At 39.8% G+C, this 14,375-nt stretch overlaps 1 protein-coding gene across 12 annotated transcripts in view; it reads left to right on the forward strand.

The window, feature by feature from the left end:
* arvcfb (ARVCF delta catenin family member b) overlaps positions 1–14,375 on the forward strand; it is a 175,801-nt gene that overhangs the window by 136,348 nt on the left and 25,078 nt on the right. For 10 of the 12 annotated variants that reach the window (XM_077521010.1, XM_077521009.1, XM_077521011.1 and 7 more), the window contains 4 exons: positions 4,433–4,550; positions 4,633–4,804; positions 9,208–9,225; positions 11,328–11,399. In XM_077521010.1, the coding sequence (XP_077377136.1) occupies positions 4,433–4,550; positions 4,633–4,804; positions 9,208–9,225; positions 11,328–11,399 (380 nt within the window). The remainder of the gene's footprint in view (positions 1–4,432; positions 4,551–4,632; positions 4,805–9,207; positions 9,226–11,327; positions 11,400–14,375) is intronic. The other 2 variants (XM_077521015.1, XM_077521016.1) reach the window with 2 other exon arrangements.

Below are 14,375 nucleotides of genomic sequence, written 5' to 3' on the forward strand. Positions count from 1 at the left end.
TGTCAGCTTTCTCTACGAGCACAAGCTCTCATTACCCCTACCCATATGTTACCGCTGGTGGGAAAACACACAGTCTTCCTGTCAATCTCACTTGCTAGACACTTAACGCAGGCAGTGCTGCTGAGAGAATGACTCCATGGTAACTGTAACTAAGCCTGCAGTTTCCTAGATGCAAAGTTTGTGCCTTGGGGAAGAAGTGCTGATGCCAGAGAGAATTTGTTTACCCACATCACCAGAGACGTCGCTTAAACTTCAATGAGACTCAGCATAGTTCCATCTTGTTTTCATTTTTGTCCTCTGTCGATGTCGCGTATAACTGCAAAGGGGGAACCAACTCGATATATCTTCCGCTCTTCTAGGAAGGCTGTCTACAAGATTTTGAATCGAGTGTTTGGGAATTTTTACCATCCGTTCATCCAGATGCTGTGAGGTCAGAGGTCACTGATGTGGAGTTAGTGGGACTGACTTTGTCATGCCGAATGCGTTGGCGGCGACTACTCCAAACTGCATCCAATTTGATCCATAAAAGTGTACATAATTTCCTGCTAAAATGACGACTTAAGATTGAGTGGGAATCAATGAGCCACCCCCCCCCCAGAGGAATATCTGAAGACTTTTACCCAATTACTATAGGATAAGATCTGTTGACCTTGAATCAGTGTGCATGACTTGCACATGCAATTTTTTATTTTTTTTTTTACACATTGACTTATATACTAATGTCAGACATCAGCAGGGGCTCCATCCTTCTCAATCGGCCTCCATTGGCGACTCCTCAGTTTATTCCCAGCTGCTCTCGTCCATAGCAGCCTGATAGCCTCATAACTCTGTTGGTCCTTCACATTTGGACGGCTGGTGAAATCACAACCTAGTGAGATTCATTGCAAGATATGTGTAAGACAAAGTATACTTAACAATGTATTATATATTCTGATTGGCAGAGGAGACATAAAGTATGTTCATTTGAATAAGCTGCTTTCCTGTGTGAATTATGCATGTTGCATGTGTTTGCATACATTTTTCTTCCCCTTTGTACTCCGGCTTCTTGCCACATGCCAAAAACATCCATGTTAGGTTAACTGAAGGCTTAATTGTCCATGGGTGTAAATATGGATGTGACTGATTGTTTGCTTACAATAGATGGTATGTACCCTCTAGGGCTGTCACTAAATCTTTTGATTATCCTATCGATCATTTCATCGATTACTCTGTTAATCACTCCCATTCACTTGAGCGAGGTGTGCACGGCTACATTTTTACCACGCGTCTCGCTTTTTTGTCCACTAGTACATGCGAAGTTATAATTACCGTATTTTCCGCACTATAAGGCGCACCTTCAATGAATGACATATTTGAAAACTTTTTCCATATATAAGGCGCTACAGTAGAGGCTGGGGTTACGTTATGCGCCATTAGATGGTGCTGCGCTAAAGGGAATGTCAACAAAACAGTCAGATAGGTCAATCAAACTTTATTAATAGATTACAAAGCAGCTTTCTGACAACTCCGTTCACTCCCAAAATGAATAAACAGCTGTTTTATTATTTTCTCTGAGATAAAGTATTACTATTAGCTAGCGATCCAAGATGGCGGGATCTTCCGCGCATGCGTGTCACCGATCGTGCAGGATCACCGATAGCGTCTTGACAGCGAGACCTGTTGCGACTCATATATAAGGCGCACTGGATTATAAGGCGCATGGTCAGCTTTTGAAAAAATTGAAGGCTTTTAGGTTGCGCCTTATAGTGCGGAAAATACGGTAATTAATGTTAAGTACTGTTATGATATTTCTATGGTTTGACGACTTTATATCGCTATCTTGGCTGCGTGCTGGATATCTCCATTTCTGTGTGTGTTTCCCTCGATCCCTCCGTCCATTCACCTTTAGGTAGAATTGATGCAGCAATTTGCACTTGCTGTTTTTCACAGCGACGCAACACCAAAGCCAGTAACAAATGAGGTTTCCATTTGCAGTGAACAGTAAAAATGCTGATCCAAGCTCACAACCTGCTCCGAGCTGATGAAAAGAATTAAAAGTATATATCTTTTCATCTACAGCTGTGCTGCACCAGCTGTCTCATTTGCACAGAATATCTATCAGATCCTACGCCGCATAACGCTGCTGATACCTAAAATATGATGCTACACCACCGCTTTCGATTAAACGTACATTTAATAATAAGTTTATCTATATATTGAGGAAATTTAGTCACACCTTAAAATGAATGGAATTAGCTGATTTGCTTCAAAATAATTACTTTGTACATTACTGCCACTGAAATCAATAATCTTGGGTCGCCAACTGCTGACGTAACCTCATCACAACCTCCATATTACTCCTCCAGGTCACCTCTCCAGGGACAACAGCTATCTGCGGTCTTAACTGACAGATGCACTATCCATAATCCCTTCCAACAAAGACAACTGTCCCCCAAAAGACTCCTAAAAATGAAACAGCTGGCCGCAAAACTCGGTCCGTCTGCTCCCAAATACACGGCTGTCAAATAAATCCAAAGGTGGGCGCTCCTCGGATTCATTTACAAGGGTACTCGAGACCATTGTCTGACAGCTGAAGACTGATGGCAGCGATTCATAATTGAAGACATTGGCAGACATGTTCGGTGACACTCCGGCCAGCTCGTAACGGTCAGATTAGAAGATGATGTGGCTGTGATCCGGATTTTAGAAGTTTTTGATTTAGGAGATTTGGAATTCTGCATTGTGTCAGTGCTATATGCAGTCATGTACAGTAACTTTATATTGAACCCAAATGTGATGTACAGTTCTGCTTATCGTTACAAAACTCCCTGCAACTCTTTACCGGACTTAATGGGGATTGTCTAATGGGATTATGCGTTTTGGATGCTCTCATAAATGAAATCACGTGTGAGGAGCTGGGAGCTCAAGTTATCCTTTCACCTTTTTTTTGTTTTTTTTGTTCTGCCTTTCCTTTTATAGTCAGTCAGGAAACAACATTTCAAACATTTCAGGATATGGAAAGAGTGGAAATTCTCTTTGTACTGCAAATTTCACATTTGCTGATGTCAGAGACTTGTTTGAAATGCCTTGTACACGGTATCAAGATCTGACATCTTTTCATTGTCATCTAGCCTAATAAACAATTCATCTGAGAGAAATGAAAGAGTCTTGATAATGGTTTGCTTATTATTTTTTTTTTGTCGTCTTTTGGAAAGAAATAGATCACACTCATCATCACTAAAATCTAATTTATAAACTGCTGTATATACCGTATTTTTCGGATTATACGTCGCTCCGGATTATAAATCGCACCAGCCAAAAAATGCATAATTAAGAAGGAAAAAACATATATAAGTCGCACTGGAGTATAAGTCGCATTTTTGGGGGAAATTTATTTGATAAAATCCAACACCAAAAACATACGGCATCTTGAAAGGCAATTTAAAATAAAAATAAAATAGAGAACAACAGGCTGAATAAGCGTACGGTATACTAACGATACATGACTGACATGCCTGGTAATGTCAGTAACGACGTAACATATTAAGAGTTTGTAGCAAGCAGTGACGGGAGTCGGAGGCGGAGTGTTGAAGGGCGGAGCCAAAGGCTGGCGTTTTATTGACATCAGCTTCTGAGGTCTTCACAGCAACTCCCCACTCAGCTAGAAGCTAACAGGCTAACTCCCCTTTTCCACATAACAAAACCTTCCCACCCGGAACTCTCCCTTTCGTCCCAACGTTCCGTGGGTGAATTATGTTCCCATCACTACAAGTTATTCATATAACTCTAGCATAAAGAACATGCTAACAAGTTTACCAAACTATCAGTTTCACTCCAAATCACTAAATCCAATGAAATCTTCATCCTCGGTGTCACTTTTAAACAACTCCCCCAACTCGGGAGGTAGACGATGCGCCTCTTCCTCTTCTACCGGCAATGTTGAAATTATCAACACAGGCCTAGAGCGCCCTCTTGCGGTTTAGTGTGAAAATAACAGGTGAAATGATATAATAATGTGTTAATAATTTCACACATAACTCTCACCAGAGTATAAGTCGCACCCCCAGCCAAACTATGAAAAAAAACTGTGACTTATAATCCGAAAAATACGGTATTTTCCGTGTTGTACCTCGAACCAGATGACACACATGCAAGCAGAAAGGATTCAGAGTGAAAGGCACACAAACAGTTGTGCACCACTTGAATGGGAAGGTGGGGGATGGTGCCTTGCTAAAAGGCACCTTGATAGTAGCCAGGAGGCAGACTTGCATCTGACATATTTAGTTTCTTTTGTCAGCAGTGGGACTCGGTCGAACCCGTGACCCTTCGGCTCCAAAGCTCAAGTCCTTACATATGAGCAACTGCTGTCCCATTTTGCTGAGGATTATTGTTTTGGAAAACATATGTCTTTGTTGATGTATGCTTAATTGAAGTGTATGTGTGTGTTCTTTAGAAACGTAAGCTCAGATGGGGCAGAGGCTCGGCGCAGACTGAGGGAGTGTGACGGATTGGTGGACGCCCTGCTGCATGCCCTCCAATCAGCTGTAGGGAAGAAGGATATGGATAATAAGGTTGGCTCACCTGCATGCCACTCATTTGATCTTAGCGGACGCGCTAACGCTGACGGTGTCTCGTTTGCCGCCTCCCGTCTAGTCTGTGGAGAACTGTGTCTGTATTATGAGGAACCTGTCCTACCACGTCCACAAAGAGGTGCCGGGGGCCGAAAGGTTTCAGGACCCATCGGCACCACAGGCCCCTGGCTCTGCTGGGCTGCAGAGGAAGAAGAAGGATGATGCTGGCTGCTTTGGAGGGAAGAAGGCCAAAGGTGAGGAAGCTGGAAGCGTTTCAACCTCATGAATTAGTCACCTCTGCTATAACTTTTTTTTTTTTTCCCAACTCACATATCATTGGATCACATCACAACCTATCATGAACTATTTGTTTGGGAGATTATTTCTGTTTTGAAACCAATACCTGTTGGAAAGCCTGTTTCTGTTTATTAATAACATTCACTGCCAGCCCAGCAAAAAATGCATCATTTGACGTCTTTTTTTTTTTTTTTTTTTTTTTTTTTTTTTTTTTTCCATCCATGGCAGTGAATGAGTTAAAATGAACATACATTTGTGGGGCAGTATATGTTCCATCCATCCATCCATCCATCCATCCATCCATTTTCCTGACCGCTCATTCCTCACAAGGGTCGCGGGGGGTGCTGGAGCCTATCTCAGCTGGCTATGGGCAGTAGGCGGGGCACACCCTGGACTGGTTGCCAGCCAATCGCAGAGTATATGTTCCACACATGCCTATTCGAAACAGTTCTTTAAGCTATTACTATTGACTATTATTTGGAGTTATTTGGTAGATTAGATGCATAAACTCTTGTCAGTAACAAGGAAGAAATGAGACTTGCTTATTTCCATAAACTCCTAATAGTAAATACGATGGTGATCATTTTGATTTTTTTTTATTTATTTTTTCAGGAGATCAATGGTGGCATTATTAGAGATGTCTATGTGAATTTTGGTGACAGTTTTATGACAGTCCCTCCTTGGCCACGACTCCAAACTCGCATTCTGATAATTTCATATATCTATTAACAGTAATAATAATAAAAGACCACATTCTATCAGTCCATTTACTATTTTAGGCGCCTGTATTGGCACAAACAAACAAACAAATAAATAAATAAATAAATAAGGACAGAGCAAAATTACTTCTTTTTTTTTTTTTTTTTTTTTGTGTAGGCAGTTTTAGACAGGTCTTTTGAGTTGTGATTTGAATTGAGTGAGAGTCTCCTCCTACCATTTTTCGGCCATGATGTTCTTGGCATAAAGTCAGCATTTATACTTTGGCATGTGCGGCACTCGGGGAAAAAAAAACAGGTGCAAACACCCGCTCAGCTGTCAAACTTTGTGGCCGTGTTTGCGCTATGTCATTCGTGCAAAATACTTTGTGCATAGGACGTTAAGACGGAGCAAACTGCGGGTGCAAAGCAAGTGCAATAAATGGCGTGATCAGTTTATACTTAATAGATTCGGCTCTGAAGTTTTTTGTTGTTTTTTTTTTAAACAATTTGGTGCCTCAGTAGTTTGTGGAGGAACCATACACAACCACAACAGTCTGGCACCTCCTCCTGTGACCATGCTGGTCACACACTGTGTGGAATGCCATTCCACTACCCAACCCGTGTTTTTGCAAGTCAGCACCAAAAGTTTGGCTAAGCTGATCCCACAAGTGTTCAGTTAGGTTGAGGTTAGGACTATTGGCAGGCCACTCTTTCAAACACTGCTTTTCAGAGGCGAGTTGTTGAAGAATGTCATCATGATGTCTCCCTTTGCATTGGGATTGCCTTAAATGACACACATGATGTTATCCACTAATTGAGATTCTGCTCCATCTTGCTGTCTCCTTCAAAAGACTGTTGTGTCATTCTCCCCGTCAGCACGTCCGCCTCCCAGTTCTGAGGACTCGGGTTCGAGTCCAGGCTGGGTGGAGTTTGCATGTTCTCCCCGTGCCTGCGTGGGTCTTCTCCGGGTACTCCGGTCACCGCCCACATTCCAAAGACATGCATGGCAGGTTAATTGGGCGCTCCAATTTGTCCCGAGGTGTGCTTGTGAGTGTGGATGCTTGTTCGTCTCTGTGTGCCCTGCGATTGGTTGGCAACCAACCTACTGCCCCAAACCAGCTGAGATAGGCTCCAGCACCCCTTGTGAGGAATAAGCGGTCAAGAAAATGGATGGATGGATGGATGGAAAACGTTTAAGTCAGCGGTGTCAAACATACGGCCCGCGGGCCGGATCAGGCCCGCAAAGGGGTTTAATCCGGCCCGCGAGATGATTTTGTAAAGTTATTATTATTAGTTTTTTTTTAATTGTAATGTCAGACTAATTAATCAGCCGGCCACAATCACAATAGGCTATATAAAATTTTTAAGTTCACAAACAGTCCTCAAATGAGCAATGCAACTCATACCTGTACTTGGGGAATCGTCCTGGATGTCATTATTTTACACACAACTTAAAAGTTACGGTTTGTTTAATTATTATTATTATTATTATTTTAATCATAGACCGACATAAACGTGTTAAATACGACACAAATTCAATTACTGGTAACACAAATAGATATGACAAGGATTAGCGTCATTAACTGCACCACACAATGCGTTCTGGGAATATGCAAAACAGGTCGATTTAACACATCCAGAACTCAGTGTTGCCGCGTTCCATTTGCATTTGTATTATTTATTTTTTTTGGAATAATATGATTACAGTTGAGCTCCGTAATTTAGGGCTGGCACACAAATAGCGAAAATTTGCTCATAATTGACGGCAATCGTTTTTAAGTTATATACCGTTATTTCATCGATGCGGCCCACTTGGTGATATATTTTCCTCCATGTGGCCCCTGAGCTAACATGAGTTTGACACCCCTGGTTTAAGTGCTCCTTATAGCCGTGAAAATACGGTACTCTGTTTGTTATGCTGCTCATCCCACTTACAAATAGGGCATCATGTAGAAGGGAAATGTCCAAATATATGACATTTATTGGCATCGTTACCACTGAAAAATAATCTACCAAAGATGGTTCCTCCCACCCCAATATTACATAACTGCCTTCTTTCCAGTCTTCTCTTCTCCCTGTCCTTCCACTTCCTCTTATCTTTAATAATTACATACAAATCTGTCTTATTTCTAACAGTATTTTTTGCATGTTTCTATGACATTCGTGATTTCAATCCTAATGAATTCAAAATCAGTTCTTGCCAGCATGCCTTGTTGGCTCCTTGTCAGATATCACATTCAGATGCGTTGTAAGCAACGTCTCCATCTGTGCTCTCCTGAGCTCCCCAGCGGCACAACAACGCTATCTCCCCGCTGTACAACAATAATGGCTGTCATTAATCAGACGGCCAATGAAGTGTGACTGCGCGCCGGTGACCTCCAGTGCCTTAACGACTCTTTGGAGAAATCCCTCCTTTTTGTGGGTGCGAGAAACACAGACCTTACATGTATATGGACTTCGAAAGAAAGCAATTATCCACATGAGGACTTTGCTACGTGGAAGCACACATTAAATAATGAGTTGTGTGTAGCTGCTGCGGCCCCTCGAGGTGTTGTTTCAAAGGGGAACATTAAACATCGTCATAAAGAAGCACAGAGCAATGCTGTTAAGTGACAATGCCGGCAAAATTGTTGCTAATTTGTTGCCTTAAGTAGGCTGTGTATCGCCTCCCATTCGGTCTAATGTCACATTGTGTATGAATTAAGATGCACATTTCTGATCAGAACCAGCAGAAGTCTTCTCGCTTTGATTGGTTAATGAGCAACCTGAGATTTCGATCGCATCTGTTTTTCTTTTGACGCAGTGAGTTTAATGGAGCATGTTTATAAATGCTGGCAGATTGCACTGTTGTTTTTCCACTCTGTCTCCAATTTGATTCTCGAAATGAATTCAACAACGATGGCCAAAGAGTTTGTTTTTTGACAGTTTCTGTATCGCTTAAAAAAACAAACTTTTTTCCCCCCTCTTTTCACTCTCTCTTTACTTTTGTACCCTCTTATGAGCTCCTTTAACTCATTTGCTCCCAATAACGTGTAAATACGTTTTTTTAAATGTTTTAAGTGTCCCAAAGACGTATTTATACGTTGTTTTTTTAAATTTTTTATGATAGAGCATACAGAAGGCTTTGATGCAACCTCTCAACTGCAAAGAACGGTTGCAGAAATGGTAGTTATTACACAAATGGCCAGCAGGTAGCAGCAGAGCAAAGGAGATCAACCAGGGCCAGTTAGAAAAAAAGCTCAATTACTTACAATTTTAAATAGATTTGTGAAAACTGATGAAACTTAGCTCTCTTCTAATGCTAATTGCTGCAAAACGGAAACGGATAGAAATATACTTTTTTTTTCCTGATGAAAGAAGAGACTTTAATCTTTCTTTTGGTAGGTTCCATGCTTTTATAGCAATAGAACACAATATTCTGTGGGCCTCGCAAAATCAGTCAAAATCCAGTAAAACAGCCGGGAGCGAACGGGATTGCGAAACGTGAAAATGGCGGCGAGTGAATGAGTTAATTGACACTCTCATGGCTATTTTCAGCAAATGATTTCTGTTCTCCTTTTTACACAGCCCTTTGACATGTGAGCATGGCTTTTTCACCATGCCCCTTCTCTCTTTTCTGTGCTTTGTCTGTTTTTGGCTGCTGCTTCCGTGGCTAACTGTAGAGGAATGGTTTAATCAAGGTGAGTGCACCATGCAATCTTCTTCTCTTTGTCGTCCTGGTCCAACCCATTCTCCCTTCTCTCATTCCCTCGAATGTAGTTAGAAAGTGATGTTGTGTGTGCTTGCAAAACCTGACATTGGTTATACCCATTTCATATGCATATTGTCGCACGTCTTCAGTAGTATAGTGCGGAAAATACGGTTTAAATTTGACGAGTTGTATAGGAGTTAGCCAGTCAACCTCGCAGCGATGCATTAATGGCGGTAGCTCTGAAATTTTGTCCGACTGTCGAAGTACACTCTAGCTAATAGTAATGAACAATTTCCCAACTGTGGGGTGAGGCAAATAAATTAATAATTGTGTTTTGAGCTTGAGAGTTTATTTCCTGAGCAGAAGCAGTAGCTCGCTCTCGAGTTAGCTCTCTATCACTTCTTCCTTCCCTTCCCCTTGTGCCTGGAAATGGTCTCTAATGATGGGGTTTGTCATGTACAGTCGATCTTTATATTGTCTCTCGGGAATTATCATGAGCATGCAACATGACCATTAGTTATGCCAGCTGTAATCACCACACCCTGTGCATTTCCTCACATCCTTACATTAGTGAAGGAAGGTTTTTGTTCCCGCGCAGGAAGTCCTGCTGTTATTGTTGTCGATGTGCGTATAAAAATCAACATATCATCATCATAATGGTTGCTCGCCAATGATAATTATAAGATGGCATGAAACCTTTTGTTGGTGTCATCACGTCATTTTACAGTCTAGGCCACTTAATTGCATCTCATAGAAGTTATTTTGCGAGTTAGCTAACTGCTCAATTGTGTAAATTCGATTTGAATATTACATGTTCGACAACAATATGATTCTGATAAAGGCAAATAACAATATAGAAGTAAGACATATTGTTTTATGTTATTTAAAAATAAATGATATAGTATACCAGGCAAGATAACTTAGACAACACCTTCTAATGTAGAGAATAGGGATGTAACGATATGCAAACATCACGATATGATATTATCACGATATGTAGGTCACGATACGATAATTATCACGATATTGTGGGGGCGTTGGCGATATTTAACAAAAGATCCCAATATTGTAAAAAAAGAGCTTGTACAAAAAAAAAAAAAAAAAAAAAAAAAAAAACACCCCACAATATTGTGCTTTTGCACATAACATCAATGCATATAAACCACCTACAATCTCTAATAACAATATTAAGGCTCTTACTTGCTAATGCAAGCACACATTGATCGCTTCACAAGCAGATTCGGTTCCCCTTCATCTGACAATTAGCATAGATTTTAAACATAGAAGGCCAAAACATCCCTAATGAAAATTAAATTGCACTAATAAAATAGCCACTAGCGGGTGCTAGAACTGTACAAATGTAAATCAACCTGACTTTTTTTTTTTTTGTTCCTTTTAAATATTATGAACGTGACGATGACGATATTGTGTCAGTTTTAATATCACGATATCACGATATTGCCCTTATCGTGACATCCCTAGTAGAGAGAAGTCCGTAAATGCATGTGGAAGGACTTGAAAACACAAACCTCAAACACAACACCTTCAGGATAAAATAAAACAGAAATAATGAGCCAGGATCTACACCAATGACCTCTGACCTCTCACGCTCTTCTGGATAAATAAATAAATCATCTTGTTGATCTTGTCCAGCAAAGTGGAAACTATTATAGCAGCAAATTGGGACCTCAAACAGGGTTCAAATATTTTCTACTTTTTCTTTAAATCTGTTTTGTCTTACGTCTACAGTGAGACCGTTTACGTGAACTCTAAAATCATGATTATTATCATGATCATTATCGGATATCCGTAATTACACGACCACTCAAGTGATCATGTAAACAGAATAATTCGATAGACTTTACAGTAGTACATAATTAATGGATGCCTGTTTAAAAAAATCTAACAAACAAGCTAAAATTCTCTCCAATACTCAGATTTCTTTATGTATCTATACGTATATGGTAATGTAAATGGGATGCTTTAATTAGTTTTTGCTTCAGATTTGAGAGACCAAAGTGATCCGTCTACATTCCAGCTGTTTTTCTCAGTCAATGACATTGTGCCTTGTGCGCTCTCTCCTCCGTCCAGGTAGAAAAAATGGTGAGAATGACAAAAACTACGACACTTTGGACCTTCCCAAGCGTACTGAGCCGACCAAAGGTAGGCACTTCACCATCAAGTGAAAAATGCCGAAACTCAAATCTGTGGGATATATTTTTCAAGTCCAGTCAAGAGCAAATTCGGAAATCTGCATCGTGATAGCAAGCAATTGACTGTCACTGATGGCACAGTAGAGTGCTTCTTGTTGGTGGTTCTGAATATTGTGCGGCGATATTTTGTGGATTCAGTTCCCACTAAGTGATGATGTCACTGTGAGTGGGAATGGTTGCCTTTTTCTTCAAATCCTTTTGGAAGGTTTTCCATGAAAAGGGAGCAGCCTTTCCCAGCTCAGTCCTGACCCCCAGGAAATAAAAATTAAATAAATAATTAAATTAATTAATTAATTAATTAATTAATAAAAGTGAAAATAAAAATGGATATGACAAATATAATTGAAAAATTACACAACACATAAAATACATATAAATGAAAATAATATATTTATTTTTATTTCCATTTATATTTATTTTTTGTACTTAATTTTTGAATTTCATTTTTTATATCTCTTTTTATTTTCACTTTTATTTATTTATTTATTTATTTTGTCATTTTTTTTTTATTTGGGGAGTTTTGACTGGTGGGCACCAGGTCAGAATGTAGCTTTTGCCCTTTGCCAGAAGTTAGTTGGAATACATTTGTACCTCTCTGCTGCCACAAACAGGATTAGCAGTTATAGAAAATGGATGGAGGGGTATTTTTGTCCAAATTTCACAAGACTAAGAGGACAACAAATAATACAAAATAAGCTAAAATCTTGAGCTGAAATACTTACCGGTAGTTTGTCTGGCGCGTTCAATACAATGCTAATAATTGTTGCTTAATGGTTGTTTGTGTTTGGCAATTTCAGTGTTTGAAAGCACTATATACTTTGTTCACCCTGTTTTTTAAAATGTTTCAGTATACTTCAATGGCGGTTCAAGTTGCTCTGCACATTATTTTAAAGCGCATTATCATGCAGCCAACTCTGCTGTAAATTAAGGAGAAATTGTGATCAATGTGCCAATTCTAAATGAGAATTTTCTTCTCATTTGATTGTATTAAATATGCTGCTATGCAATTGTACTCCTGATAAAAGAAAATCCTCTACTGTTATCTCGTTTTTTGCTCACTGGGCTGAGTATTGGTTGGTGTGCACATGTTGCATAGTATGTCTTGTCCATTTGGAGTTTGGATCGGCATGTGACATTTGTCTAGTTATGTGTGAGTCTTATTTGAACTTACTGTGATTCCATTTGTGTTATTTAAACACACACAGCGCTCCATCACTGTCTAGTGGCAGACATACGAGTAAATATCACTTCCTGCTAATAGGCCACATTAGCATGGAACACTTATACGAGCAGGTTGCAATGAACAATTGTTGCTTTTCAACGACACCGATTTGCCCTTTTTCAGTTCGAGTCGAAGCATTTGCAAGGTTGCAATGCTGAAAACTAGAGAACACTAACAATATACTCGAGTCCTACATGTGTCCCGATGTGATTTTTATATAGTGAGATTAATGCAGTGGAAAATGTTTGTCTTTTGCGTGTGTACATGCGTATGCTTGTTTGTGGGGTGTCAGATGGACATAGCATGCAAGACGAACACACCTGATTGGGTACATGCAATTGCAATTCCAGTTTAATATGGTAGAAGCATTGAAAGAGTTAAATGATTATTTATGGCTGCCATGGAGTTACAGAGGAACATGAACAAATGAATTTGCTATAGAGAAAGCAGATCGTTATTTACACTTGAGTGTTTTTCAATCGGTTCTATTAAATTTCTATATAATTTGGTTATCTTGAAAAGTCATTACACCTCATACCAAATGCGAGTATGTAGACTAGAAGTCAATTTTCAGAAGGCTGTTATCACGCTCCCTCCTATTGTCAATTGTTTTGCTTTTATTTTTATTTTTGTACTGTATATGTTCAGATGTTAAAAAAACACACACAAAAAACACACACACACACACAAGAGAGGCATTGTACCAGACTGAACCAAACAACACTGGTGATATTTAATATAAAATATCGAGGTTTTCTTTTAATATAAGGCCGATAAATGAATATAGAAACCTTAGCGTTCACACCGCCTCTCAAATGTTGACGTCTCGTCGCCATTTTGTGGCTGTCTTGAGTTTGTGACCGTTTTACAATGAGGATCAGCAGCCAGGATTGAGCACATATGCTCCAACTGATAAGTGAGGATTTTATTTTTTTTTCTTTCTTCAAATTCCGTGCAGTCACCAAAGCAATTTTGCTATTATGTTAGAAATGCCTCATCAAGTTGGCCTTTTCTAGCTTTTTCACTTGCCTCTTGGCCTGCGCGTTCTCTCCATTGTTCTGCTTACAATCACCCGTGGCACAATTGAGAAAACACCAGCATTTCCTTTTTTTTGTGTGTTGTCAATTGACAACAGCTGCATAATGCGTCTCACTGCTTTGTCTTCCAAGATAAGAGTGTTTAATTCGTGGAGAGGTCTTAACACTGACAAACAGTTATGCATCGTATTGTATAACCCGTCTTTGTTATCATCCCACTGGAGATCTCTATTTGTGGAATAATGAACACAGACTCCTGTTCCATCGCTGCACTGAAACGTGAAACGTGTGAGGCTCGATTTGAATTAAGAAAAAGTGAAGCCGCACTCCGCTCCCGTCGCTGCACATATTTTACTAAAAGACTCAGTGACAAGAATCTGATTCTTCGAAACAAAATCACCGCTCCACCCCCAAGACATGATGAACAGCCTGGTGCAGTGAGACCATTTGTTCAAGCAGATCCTTTTTTCTTTTTTTCCAAGATAAAGCATCTTTGTGCCTTTAAATGCCAAGTCTCCAGTGTGGTACAATTATAGCGCATGGGGGAGAAAAAAAAAACACGCCATCTACAGTACATTTCATTTAAAAACAGAATATTGTAAATGATAGATTGTGCACTCTAAATTCCAAGCCGCAGTTTCACATACGGTTAGCTTCTCTGTTTTTG

The sequence above is a fragment of the Festucalex cinctus genome, chromosome 5 (genome assembly GCF_051991245.1).
Source record: "Festucalex cinctus isolate MCC-2025b chromosome 5, RoL_Fcin_1.0, whole genome shotgun sequence".
In the NCBI taxonomy this organism is placed as follows: domain Eukaryota; kingdom Metazoa; phylum Chordata; class Actinopteri; order Syngnathiformes; family Syngnathidae; genus Festucalex; species Festucalex cinctus.